Source organism: Lactuca serriola, chromosome 2, assembly GCF_051521515.1.
Source record: "Lactuca serriola cultivar US96UC23 chromosome 2, Lser_US96UC23_V15, whole genome shotgun sequence".
Taxonomy (NCBI): domain Eukaryota; kingdom Viridiplantae; phylum Streptophyta; class Magnoliopsida; order Asterales; family Asteraceae; genus Lactuca; species Lactuca serriola.
Genome location: NC_136409.1, coordinates 181,271,061 through 181,283,480, shown reverse-complemented (window position 1 = coordinate 181,283,480; position 12,420 = coordinate 181,271,061). Strand labels below are relative to the sequence as shown.

The 12,420-nt window shown below is 35.3% G+C and overlaps 1 protein-coding gene across 1 annotated transcript; it reads left to right on the top strand.

Moving 5' to 3' along the window:
• Window positions 1-8,963: 8,963 nt before the first annotated feature.
• Window positions 8,964-11,556, top strand: LOC145087589 (protein trichome birefringence-like 19). The gene is made up of 2 exons (XM_079025570.1): window positions 8,964-9,694; window positions 10,574-11,556. Exons 1-2 carry the CDS (start codon window positions 9,215-9,217, stop codon window positions 11,399-11,401), a joined length of 1,308 nt encoding a protein of 435 aa, XP_078881696.1. The 5' UTR covers window positions 8,964-9,214; the 3' UTR covers window positions 11,402-11,556.
• The last annotated feature ends 864 nt before the right edge of the window (window positions 11,557-12,420 follow it).

Here is a 12,420-nt window from a genome sequence, read left to right as displayed (position 1 = left end):
TTGGAATTTTCTTAAGGGCGCGGTGCGTCTATCAGTTCTTTTCCGGATTTCTTCGTTTTTTTTGTACCTTTTAGCTCCGTTCTCTTCCTTTTGCATCTTAACTCTGATTGTAACTGTAGTTGAACATTTTAAAGCATATTAAGTATCATATATCATATAACATTTTAATCAAATATATTAAGAAAATAGCTTAAAATATATAGTTAAATAAGGTCATATCAACATTCATGTTTTTGGCATATGTGTGAGTGTTATATTGTTTGTTTGTTGTTTTAGTGAATGTGATAATGATTTGAATCCATAATTAGTACAAGAAAGTTAGTATGCAACTCATTATGTTGACCTACTTATTTTGTTTACATGATGAGGAAGTGCTCTCTTATTTATAAATTCCCTGATCAATATTTGAGCTCTCCATGGTAGATAGTAAACATGGGATCTTATGTCTTATAAATTTGATTAATGTCTTCACATAAGTACTAGATTTAAACAACATGCTTTGGTTTTGTATCACCTTTTTTGAACGACTAAATATATAAAATAAAAAGGCATTAACAAAAAGCTATGATAAAGAAAACGTTATATCAAAGTGTTTAAATTTGGGTTTTGAAGCGATAAGTTCTAGTCTGTATGAAAATTTTGTTTCTATGTACAACCCAACAAAAAGAACTCGCAATAATATCACCCATAAGCCTATCCTTTTTCGGTCAACAACTATCAAAAACACACTTAATAAAATATTCCATAAATACCACCAATCCGTCAAGATAATCGCATCTAACACCATTTGTGAGGCACAAATAAACAAAAAGAAGCTACTACTTGTTCCATATCATACACTAAGGCAAAAGAAGAAAGATTCACTTTACACAAGATCTTTCGTCTCACAATAACAAAATACTATTAAAGATAATGTTCAAACCCTAGACACCTCATGTTCATATGTCCCACGCCTTAACCGACTCACTCATGATGCTAGTTATGTCGGAGTCACTCAACTATATATAACGCCCTGATTTTTAGGTATTGATGTAAATAAGAATTTCTTTGGTTTTAAGTCCTGCTTGACGAGTTGGTTGCACTACTCGTCGAGTAGCAGCAGGGTGGGATCACATGTTTAGTGACCTACTCGCCTAGTCCATGAAAGGACTCGACGAGTAGGAGCTGGCAGATGAAACCCTAAATCCTTGAGGTTTGCACCCTATTTAAAGAGGCTTAAGCTTCCTTTGGCCTCTTTGTAGTCCTTGAGAGCTCATAGAAACCCTAATTCGTGTGGTGCTTCATTCTTATGTGTCTTGAGCTTTAGAAAGAATGTTTTTGGAAAGGAAGAGCTTGGAGGGCAAGAGACTAGGAGCAAGGAAGGTGTGGGAATCAATAATCTACCTCAGTTAGCATCATTTGGAGGTATCAAGTCGCCACCTTTACCTCATTTTTCTTTCTAGACCTCATTTGGTTGAGATCTAGGGTTTTTATGGTTTGATTGTGATGATATTGTGGGATATGAGCTAGATCTGAAGTTGTAACTTCAGATCAGGACCCTTCTTGGGTCCTAGAGTCATAAAGCTTCGAGTTTGACCATGTATGAAGCTTTCCTTGAGTATGAAACCCCACTGTGAGCTTGGATTTGACATTTAGAGCCTTTTTAGCTATGCATGCACGTAAAGTTTGCAACTTTACGTGAAAAGCATGCCTTAAGAGCTTGGATCTGTAATTTGGAGCCATTGCATGGCTTAAAAGAGCCTGTATGGCTTAAGGACTGAAGGAACTCGATGAGTCGCAAGGTCGACTCGACGAGTCATATGAAGATAGGTCTGGACCTGACGAGTTGGATGAACAACTTGACGAGTCCGATGAAGATTGCCATAGAACTCGACGAGTTGTATGAACAACTTGGCGAGTCGGTTGAGGTTTCCCCAATTTATGTATGCATGTGTAACCGTCGAGTAGTGTAACGCCCGTAGATCAGGGCTAGTCAATTTAGAGACGATAGGCGTCAAAAATGAATTTTTGATGAAAGATTATTTAGAATGAATAATCTAAACTAAGTTGTAGTATATGTTACAAGGATTCCGTACATATAAAGAACGCCGAAATCCGAGTTATAACGAAGAAGTTATGACCTGTCGAAGTTTCGCGACAGAACCGACACGACACAGCGCGACGTAAAAAGTGAATTTAAGTTAGAGCGATATTTAGCCTTAGCAATCTAAATGAAAGTCATAGAATACGTTAAACCGTGAGCGTGCATAAAAAGAACGCCCAAATTTGACTTCGTATGAGGAAGTTATGATTTTTTGAAGTTTCGACTTAGCGGTATGCAGCCCGAATACTCGATTTGAGACCGAGCGGTTTTTAGCCGAAACAATCTAAATGATAATCGAAGGTCTCTTTAATAGGAGTAAAACTATAAAAAGATAGGCGAAAACAGACGTCGGATGAAGAAGTTATGAATTTATAACGGAATTTTCCTGTCCCGGCCTACTAAAAATAAATAATAAAAATAAAGTCAAAATTAGCCAACGGAGTCCAAATGAAAGTTGTAGATCGTAGTCTCACCTACGCGTGGATATAAAGAACGTCGAAAACGGAGTTCGTATGAGGAAGATATGAATTTTTGAAGTTTATTAAATATTTTGGATATTATATATATATATTCCGATATTATCCGAAGGGGGGGGGGGGGGGGGGGAGTCAGCGATCTTATCGTCGTTACGCCCAGCGTAATTCGACCTTCCAGCCCCTATAAAAGGACGTCGATGGCAGCCGATTCTTTTGCTCATTTCTTCCCTTTCTCTCGCGTTTTTGCATCGTTTTTCGTGCAAGAATTATCCCAAAGCGCCGGTATCATTCCCGAGCCCCGAAGCAAGTCCCGAGACCCCGAAGATCCCGAGAAGTGCAATTCCCGAGCCGAAGCTCTGCCCGCGAGGAGTCCGGTTTTTGTGAAGATATTCCAGATCTGCCGAAGAATACTACTTCTACAAGCCGTAGTGCTGTCCGATTATCTTCTAATCAAGTGAGTGTGTAGTCACTTTCTTCTAACACATAAATATTAAGTATTTGCTATGAAATACGTGCTATGTGTATAATATAAAGTTGTTTATATGTGTGGGTGTATACTCCCTTTCATAAACACGAGTATAATACAAATATTGTTTGAATGTATTAAGTATATGTTTGGGTGAGTGTGTAGTTACTTTCATCTTACACATAGATATGAAGTATTTTATAAAATACATGCTATGTGTATATATATTGTTGTTTATATGTGTGAGTGTGTGGTTATTTTCTTCTAACATAAATATATGAAGTATTTGCTATGAAATACATGTTATGTGTTTATATATTGTTGTTTATTTGAGATGAGTGTGGAATGGATGTTTTACATAGGTGTTAAATGAGTTAATCTATATATGTATTTTATATCTACAAATATGTTGGGTAGAACATGGGTAGATGAATTAGATGATGTGTGATGATAATTAGGTGATGAGAAATAGGTGATGATAATTAGGTGATGAGAAATAGGTGATGATAATTAGGTGATGATAATTAGGTGATGAGAGATAGGTGATGATAGATAGATGATGATAAATAGGTGATGTGATATGAGAGGAGATACCATAACCTTGACCGACGATGAGGAAATTTGGCGATGTAGTCATCTACCAGAGTATAGATGGCGACCATGGACTATTCTAGATGACCCCGTGGAAACACCAGCATGCTCATAACCTGTAGGTGATGAATTACGAGTCCAGGCGATGTTGTGTCTACGTATTCATGCGATGATACTCTAACCCCTAGGTGATGAATTACGAGTCCAGACGATGTTGTGGCTGCGTATTCATGCGACGATAGTCTAACCCTTACTATGAATTACTAGTCCAGGCGATGTTGTGACTACGTATTCATGCGATGATCCTTAGGAATAAACATATAAGGAAATGTGATGTAAGGAGATGAGAGGTAAATACGATGTAGGAGATGACCCTTAGGATAATCCCTTAGGGAAGGTACTTAAGAGATAAACGAAGATAATGAGGATGGTAATTGGGTTGATTGTTTGATGATTGAATATAATAATTATATTATTGTGGGTTGAAAACCCTATATGCTCACCAGGCTCCCAAGCCTGACCCACTCAGTTTAATTGTATCACAGGTATCGATACGAAGCTGCTTTGCACTGAGAGATTAAAGGAGATGTAAATCACTAGAGTAAATGAATGTATGTTCTGTTTATGCTTATATGTCTGTATCGGAACATGACATCCTGAGGTTTTATTATTAAATGAAAATACATTCTCTTTGAGAAATGTTTTGATAAGTTATTATCATATCTTGTTTTGGGAACAAATTCCGCAACCGTTTTCTTTAAACGATTACTCTGATTTTAAAAACAAAGCATAAACAAATCGGTCTTTTCTGGCCGTGAAAATGGGGATGTCACAAGTGGCAAGAAGGAAACTCGACGAGTGGCCTTAGAGTTCAATCGTAAACCAAAGGAACTCGACGAGTCACTCCGGTGACTCGGCGAGTGGGCAAGTACTTCAAGAAACTCGGCGAGTAGCCGAGGGTACTCGTCGAGTAAGGGTCAATATGGACTGTTGACCATGACTAAGGACTTTGACTTTGACCAAGGGTTGACTAGTTTGTTTATGGAGTACCTTGAAAGGTTGAGAACTGATGGGTATGATTGTATTGTTGTAATAGGTGGTGGAGTTTTTGGCAGTGATTCGAGAGTTGGAGTTCATCTACCGAGTCGACGTCTGCAAGGTGAGTTATCCTCACTGTATCAAAAGGGTCTAAGGCACCAAGGCCGACCCTTTAGTTGTTATGGTTATGATATGATATGTATGAGATTATGATCTGATAGATCGGAATCAGGATAGACAGTATGTTATGTTTTTATGATCCTTAGGGATTGGTATGTTAGTGGCTTGCTGGGTCGGTGCTCTAGTTATGAAGGATTTCTATGATTGATGATCAGTAAGATATATATATATATATATATATATATATATATATATATATATATATATATATATATATATATATATATTTGATGTCTGTATATGCCAATATATGTTAGTTATGTGCTAGGGGTGAGCAGCAAAACCGGTTACCCGCCTTTGGAACCAAAACCGTCTAAGAACCGTCGGTTCCAAAACTGGAACCGCCTAAGTGGTTCCGGTTTCGGTTCGCAAAATATGGAACCGATTGGAACCGGTTCCGGTTCTTATATTTACGGAACTGTTACCCGCTGGATACCCATTGGAGCCGCCTTGATATATGCATTTTTATATATAACTTCCGATGCTATTTCGTTTTAACTTAAAACTATGCACTTTAGATAATCCTATATTTTCCATATAACTATTTTCCTGCCTTAATTCTCGGTCACATTGATTTTCGTCTTTTCCTCCATTTACATCTTTAATAAAATCACTTTTCTATTTTATTCATTTTAAATTTGCCGTTATAACATAATCGTTAGTCGATTTCGATAATAATAGACAATTTGACATGAGTATTTTTAGTCCTCATAATTCAATTATATCAACAACTATTCGATATCACAATGAAAAAAAAACACATATAAATTTGTGTTTCGATAAATGCTTTCTTTTTATTGTCATCTAATTTTTGAATGATTAGCAACTAAGTTTTTGTCATTTAAGACACTCAATTTTGTCATTTGTAATGAATAAATTTCATATGTCGTATTTAAAAAAAAAAAAAAAAAAACATAACCAGGTTACCCGACATCAGAACCGGAACCGCCGGTTGCGGGACCGGTTTTAAAAATTTAAGAACCGCTTAGACCGGTTCCGGCTCCAGTCAAATTAGGTGGGTACCCGCTTATGCTCACCCCTATTATGCGCACATGATTATTTGCTCGTTGGTTGGGTTGAAGCGGTCCTGCTTTGTGCTGAAGGCCAACATACCCTATGAGCGGTCCGGGGAGACTGTAGGCCCACGTGGCGGTCCAATCATGCCGAAGGCTCGGTATAGATTCAGTTAGACTGTAGGCCCTGTAGGGCGGACCAGTCAGGCCGATGGCCCAGTATGCATGTTGATTGATTGATTATTACTGATATGATATTATCAGTGTGGTATTGGTATTTTGGGGGTAGCTCACTAAGCCCTCAGACTTACAATTTACAATTATTGTTTCAGGTACTTCAGGAGATCATGGCAAAACAAAGGCGTGACCGTACCGCTCCTCATCCTTATGACCTGGCTTTTGGGACACTCTGATTGAATAATAATTTGAAAACATTTTCTGTAAACAATACCATTGGGTTTTATATATGATTGGAAAAGTTTAAATTTGGCGTAAAATTTATGGATGTTATAATATATATATATATATATATATATATATATATATATATATATATATACATATATATATATATATATATATATATATATATATATATATAGTTATTTCGATTCAAAAAATAAATAAATAAATAAGAATTGGGTTGTGCCATATATATATGAAAGAGTATACAATAATGATGTATTTGCCGAATCAAATACCATGGTCTAATAATCAAGCATTCTGATTAGTTGATAATTTTACTATTAGTTGGGAATTTTGTGAAAGGTTCCTATAAAAAGTTTCATTAACACCTAATTCATGTCGACTAGACATTGTTGTTGTGAGAATTCTTAATTCATGAGTTGTAGGGAGGGATTTATGTCACCACAAACAGAGACTAAAGCAAGTGTTGGATTCAAAGCTGGTGTTAAAGATTATAAATTGACTTATTATACTCCTGTGTATGAAACCAAGGATACTGATATTTTGGTAGCATTTCGAGTAACTCCTCAACCTAGAGTTCCGCCTGAAGAAGCAGGGCCGTAGTAGCTGCCAAATCTTCTATTGGTACATGGACAAATGTGTGGACCGATGGGCTTACGAGCCTTGATCGTTACAAAGGGCGATGCTATGGAATCGAGCCTGTTCTTGGAGAAGAAAATCAATATATTATTTATGTAGCTTACCCATTAGACCTTTTTGAAGAAGGTTATGTTACTAACGTGTTTACTTCCATTGTAGGTAACGTATTTGGGTTCAAAGACCTGCATTCTCTACGTCTGGAAGATTTGCGAATCTCTACTGCGTATGTTAAACCTTTCCAAGGTCCGCCTCACGACATCCAAGTTGAGAGAGATAAATTGAACAAGTATGGTCATCCCATGTTGGGATGTACTATTAAACCTAAATTGAGGTTATCCGCTAAAAACTATAGTAGAGTTGTTTATGAATGTCTTCCTAGTGGCCTTGATTTTACTAAAGATGACGAAAACGTGCACTCCCAACCATTTATGCGTTGGAGAGAGATTTTCTTATTTTGTGCGGAAACTATCTTTAAATCACAAGCTGATGTGGTTGGGTTTTTTTTTATGGTTTTTACAAAACTAGAAACTAAATCGCACCGAAAACTTCGGTTTTTTCAAACTAGAAACCATACTTGTTTTGGTTTACACGATTTTTCTTTGAATTTTTTTCGTACGATTTAGTTTTTGCTTACCATTAATCCAACCTAAATCAACACAAAATTAGAACCACCCAACTTCCAAATCAAATATTTGCCCCTTAACTATTTTTTTTCAAATTTATTTTTTTATACATTTTGGCCCATATTTTAATTTTTTTTTACAAACTTTATCTATTTTTTTTTTTTTTTTACAAATTTCCTCTAACTTTTTTTGCAACACTTTTTCCGATTTTATACAAATTTTGTCTAACCTTTTTTGCAACACTGATATTGGCCCATTTTTCACTTCTTCTTCTTCTTCTCTTTTTAATAAATATGGTCCACTTATTTTTATAATTTTCTAACTTTCTTCTTTGTATTTTAGAAAATAGGTTCTTAAGAAATTTTGTTTTACAAATATATATATATATATATATATATATATATATATATATATATATATATATATATATATATATATATATATATATATATACCCTTTTAACCATTGGTTTTGACGAATTATTTTTTTACCACTATTTTACATCTTTATTTTTATGCATGATCGTTTTTAATATTTTCCGTTTTTACATCTTTGATTTTATACGTGTTGTTTTTAAAGATTTTTTGTTTTTAAAGGTTACTTATTTGTCACATAATTGGTTTTCATTTTACTACATATTCCTTTTCATTCATGTAGCTTTGTAAAAACATAACTTTTTTTACATAATCGTATTCACAAACCAAAAGTGCATTGTTATATACATAAATTTTCCTCAGCAATAGATCCCCAGTTAAGTTTCAAACAACATGCAAACGCTAAATCACTAGATTCCAAGATTTTTTGAACCAAAGGTAGCTAAAATTTTCCAAGATGAGGAAGTTCTGGATAAAACATTCATCTACAATGTATGGCATTGATTTGCCAAAAGGGAACATGTGGAATGAAGTTGCATATCGGAAACTAATAGCATGAATGCATGATTGACCACATGGACCTCCCCAAACTAATATTAAAATTACATGCCCTTTTGAAACACAAAGATTCTTTCTTTCATTAATTTCTTTTATGCAAGTCTCCTTGTCAGCCTGTCAGTCCTTTATTAAACCCCCAACACGAACGCCCAGTAATTAATCAAATTTGTTGTCAATGATATTGTGTAAAAAAAATCAACCTATAGAATAACATGATACAAGAACTTATGTTCATTATTTAATTTTGGAGTACACAAAGCGATGCACAGAGTACAATGAGCACATGAAAACAAACCATTTTACTCTGGCAAGAACATATGTCGAGGTACAAACTGTCTTGACCATGTGAGGGTTAGTAGTTGGTAACCTTACATAAGTTGCTCTTCCAGATGCCATGTCTGCTACGACTTGTGTCGTCCAATACATAAATAAAATTACTACATTACCCTTCTCCATCAACAAAAATAATCCACTCTTATCATGTTGTGGTGGGGAAAAAAGGAAAACAAGATTATTCTCCAAGTTTGTCCTTAAAAGGCTAATGATTTGCTAGCCAGCTCATATATATATTTAGAGTGCTCTTCAATATTAATCATTATAATATATTTAGTGATTTAATCTTTTAAATTCATGAAATTAAAGGGTATATGGTTTGCTTATACTTGTCACCATCAACAGCACTTTGAGTCTGTATATATAAACCCCTTCAAACTTCAAACTCAATCCTGACCTTATTATTTTCAACCAATGAAGCCCAATCCGATTGATCAGCTTCCTATTCCCACCACCAACGGAAACCTCCACAAACCACTCATCACCACCAACCACTTCATCCTCCCCGTCATAACTCTAGCCCTCCTAATCACCGTCCATCTCTACATCGGAAACTTTTCCGACCTCCGGCTGCTCAACACCGCCACACCCGCCGGAAACTCAACCGAGGATCTCAAGTGTAACATCTTTCAAGGGAGTTGGGTGTTTGATGACGAGAGGGAAACTTATTATACAAATGAAACGAAATGCATTATTGATGATCGACAAAATTGTATGAAGTATGGAAGACCAGACACTGATTTCATGAAGTGGAGATGGAAGCCGGATAAATGCGAGTTACCTGAATTTGATGCGGCTGAGTTTTTGGAGGTTGTCAGAGGGAAAAGCTTGGCGTTTATCGGAGACTCGGTGGGAAGAAACCAAATGCAATCATTGGTTTGCATGTTAGCTAGTGTAAGTTCTCTTCAAAATTAACCTCAACTCAATTCATATACTTCTTCATGCATAGCCAGTTTATCTTTATCATTCAAAAATGGCGGTTTAAGAATATAAATTGTTTAAGTACTTAATACTGAAAATGATTAAAGATAATAAGTACATATACACGTATATATATAGTTATATACGCATATTTATAAAATGACAAATAGAGTTGCTTTGTACAGTTGTAGTGGTGGGACAGATTATTTTAGTTTGAAAGCAAAAGCAAGTGGTGGTACATTGATAATAAGTATTATTCTTGTTATCTAGTATTTTGTCTATTTTAAAGGAGCATCCACACCATACGCTTGATGGTCCATCTTTTTTAAACACTGTTTATAATTATAGAAGTGTAACTGTTAGTATTTTTCTTGTAGACGTATGAATAAAGGTAAGAGCCAAACACACACAAACATAGATAAGAGAGTGACGTGCCAACAGAAATAGAAAGGGTAATAATGAATACTGACAACAAACGGCATTATCAACAGTGTTAATGTCAATTATTATGTTGATTAATTATTGATAATTATACAAAAAAGCCAAACTTATGTCCCTTGAAGACGACATTATGTGGGCTTGATCAGTAGTTGGGAGATGGAAGTATATATCCGTTTTAATGTTTGAAAAGAAGTGTGTGTATGAGGACAAATGCGTAAGTTACAACTTAATATTGGATGCTTTATTTCAAAAAGAAAATGACAAGAAAAAGGTAAAGTACGGCAGATTAACGTCTCTTGTTTCAAGTAAAAAAAACAAACAAAAAGATTCAACAGATAAAAGTTAAAAAATTAAAAAGTAGGTTAGAAAATTGATTTTTTTTTTTTACTAACAACTGTAAATAATTTACAGGAAGCTTATCCTATTGATGTTTCGTATACCAATGATACAAGATTCCGACGATGGGAATTTCCCAGCTACAACTTCACATTAATAGCAATATGGTCTCCTTTATTGGTGAAAACTCGAGATCCAAATCCAACAAACTTCACTCGCGACAGTATAATGAATCTTTACTTAGATGAACCAGATGACGCGTGGACATCCGAGATAGAAAACATAGATGTGATCATATTTTCAGCAGGACAGTGGTTTTTCCGACCATTTATGTATTATGAAAAGGGTGAAATCGTAGGTTGTCATTTCTGCAATAAAGACAACATCACAGACCTCACAGTCTACTACGCATACCAGATGGCATTCAAAACAGCATTCACCACGCTTCTAAACCATCAAAACTTTACAGGGTTAGCGTTTTTAAGGACGTTTTCACCACAACATTTTGAGAATGGAGAATATAACAATGGTGGGAATTGTGTGAGAACGAGACCTTTCTCAAAGGACGAGATGAAGTTGGATGGGTATAAGTTACAGATGTATTTAACTCAAGTGAATGAGTTCAAGATTGCACAGAGTGAAGGGGAATTGAGGAATAAGGAGATGAAACTCAGGCTGTTGGATACTAGTGACGCTATGATAATGAGGGGAGATGGACATCCGAACCATTTTGGGCATCCGGCTAGTGATAATAAAAGCTACCCGGATTGTGTTCATTGGTGCATGCCTGGCCCTGTTGACACGTGGAATGAGTTCTTGCTTGAAATGTTGAAGATGGAAGAAGGAGAAGGGTTTATTGAAAGGGCACCTCAGAGGAACATCACCAAACTCAACCTCAGATGAATCTATCTCTTATTTAATTGAAGATGTAATTACAGTATTTTAGAATTTGTATGTAGTCCATAATATTTTTACGCAGTGTTTCAAGAGTGCTTATAAATATACGATTATACATGCAAGTAGCAATTGCAGAGGAATTTGGCATTTAATTCGTAAAAGGAATTTAGTGCAATCATGCAGTGGCCCATCATGTTATTCTTTCTCCATTATTTTATTACAAGTCTTCGTCTCCACTCGACCTATGAATATGATCACTACGACAATTATTCTTTATGAAAAATAAAACAGGGAATATCGAAAGGAAGAAATGAAAGTGTCGGTTGGGCCTTAGGGATAAAAAATACAGGAAAAGGTATATAAATATGGATTTCATTTTTACCAATTTAGGGGTTTCTGGGCTCTGACTAATAATGTCTTGTGAGGGACCGGTTCATGATCAGATCGAATCGTCTTCCTGCTCCGTTTGCCTCGTTACAATTTTTGGTTTATCACATTAAATTCTCCCAGACACTAATCCTGCCATTTTTCCCGATTAAACATCGATCACTCAACAGTTTCAGATGAACATTTCCGTTGACAAGCCGTTTCAACTAATTGGGCTTCAGCTCGTCTTGGAAAAAACTGAGCCTGGCGTGGCTGCTTTGATCGGCCCATTTATCGTTGGATTATTACAAAGTTACATAAATGGTCTCTGTATTTTTGTTACAAAAAGTCACAGATTTAATCTTTAACATTTTTTTTTGGTGAATATGATTCTTATGGTTCTAATTTATTGTGTGGATGGTCTGAGACCAATGTAAACTGATTTTTTTTATATATTTATCATTATTTTTTTATTTATTTTTGTTTGTTTAATCATAATTTATATTAGTATTAATCACAAGTACCCACCATACTTTTTTATTATCTTTTATCTTTTTTTTTTCATTTTATTATCTTTTATCTTATATAATTTTTGACGTATTTGTTTGTTTCTTGAGTCATTTCATGCCAAAATGTATTTTGATTGTTTCTTGAGTTTT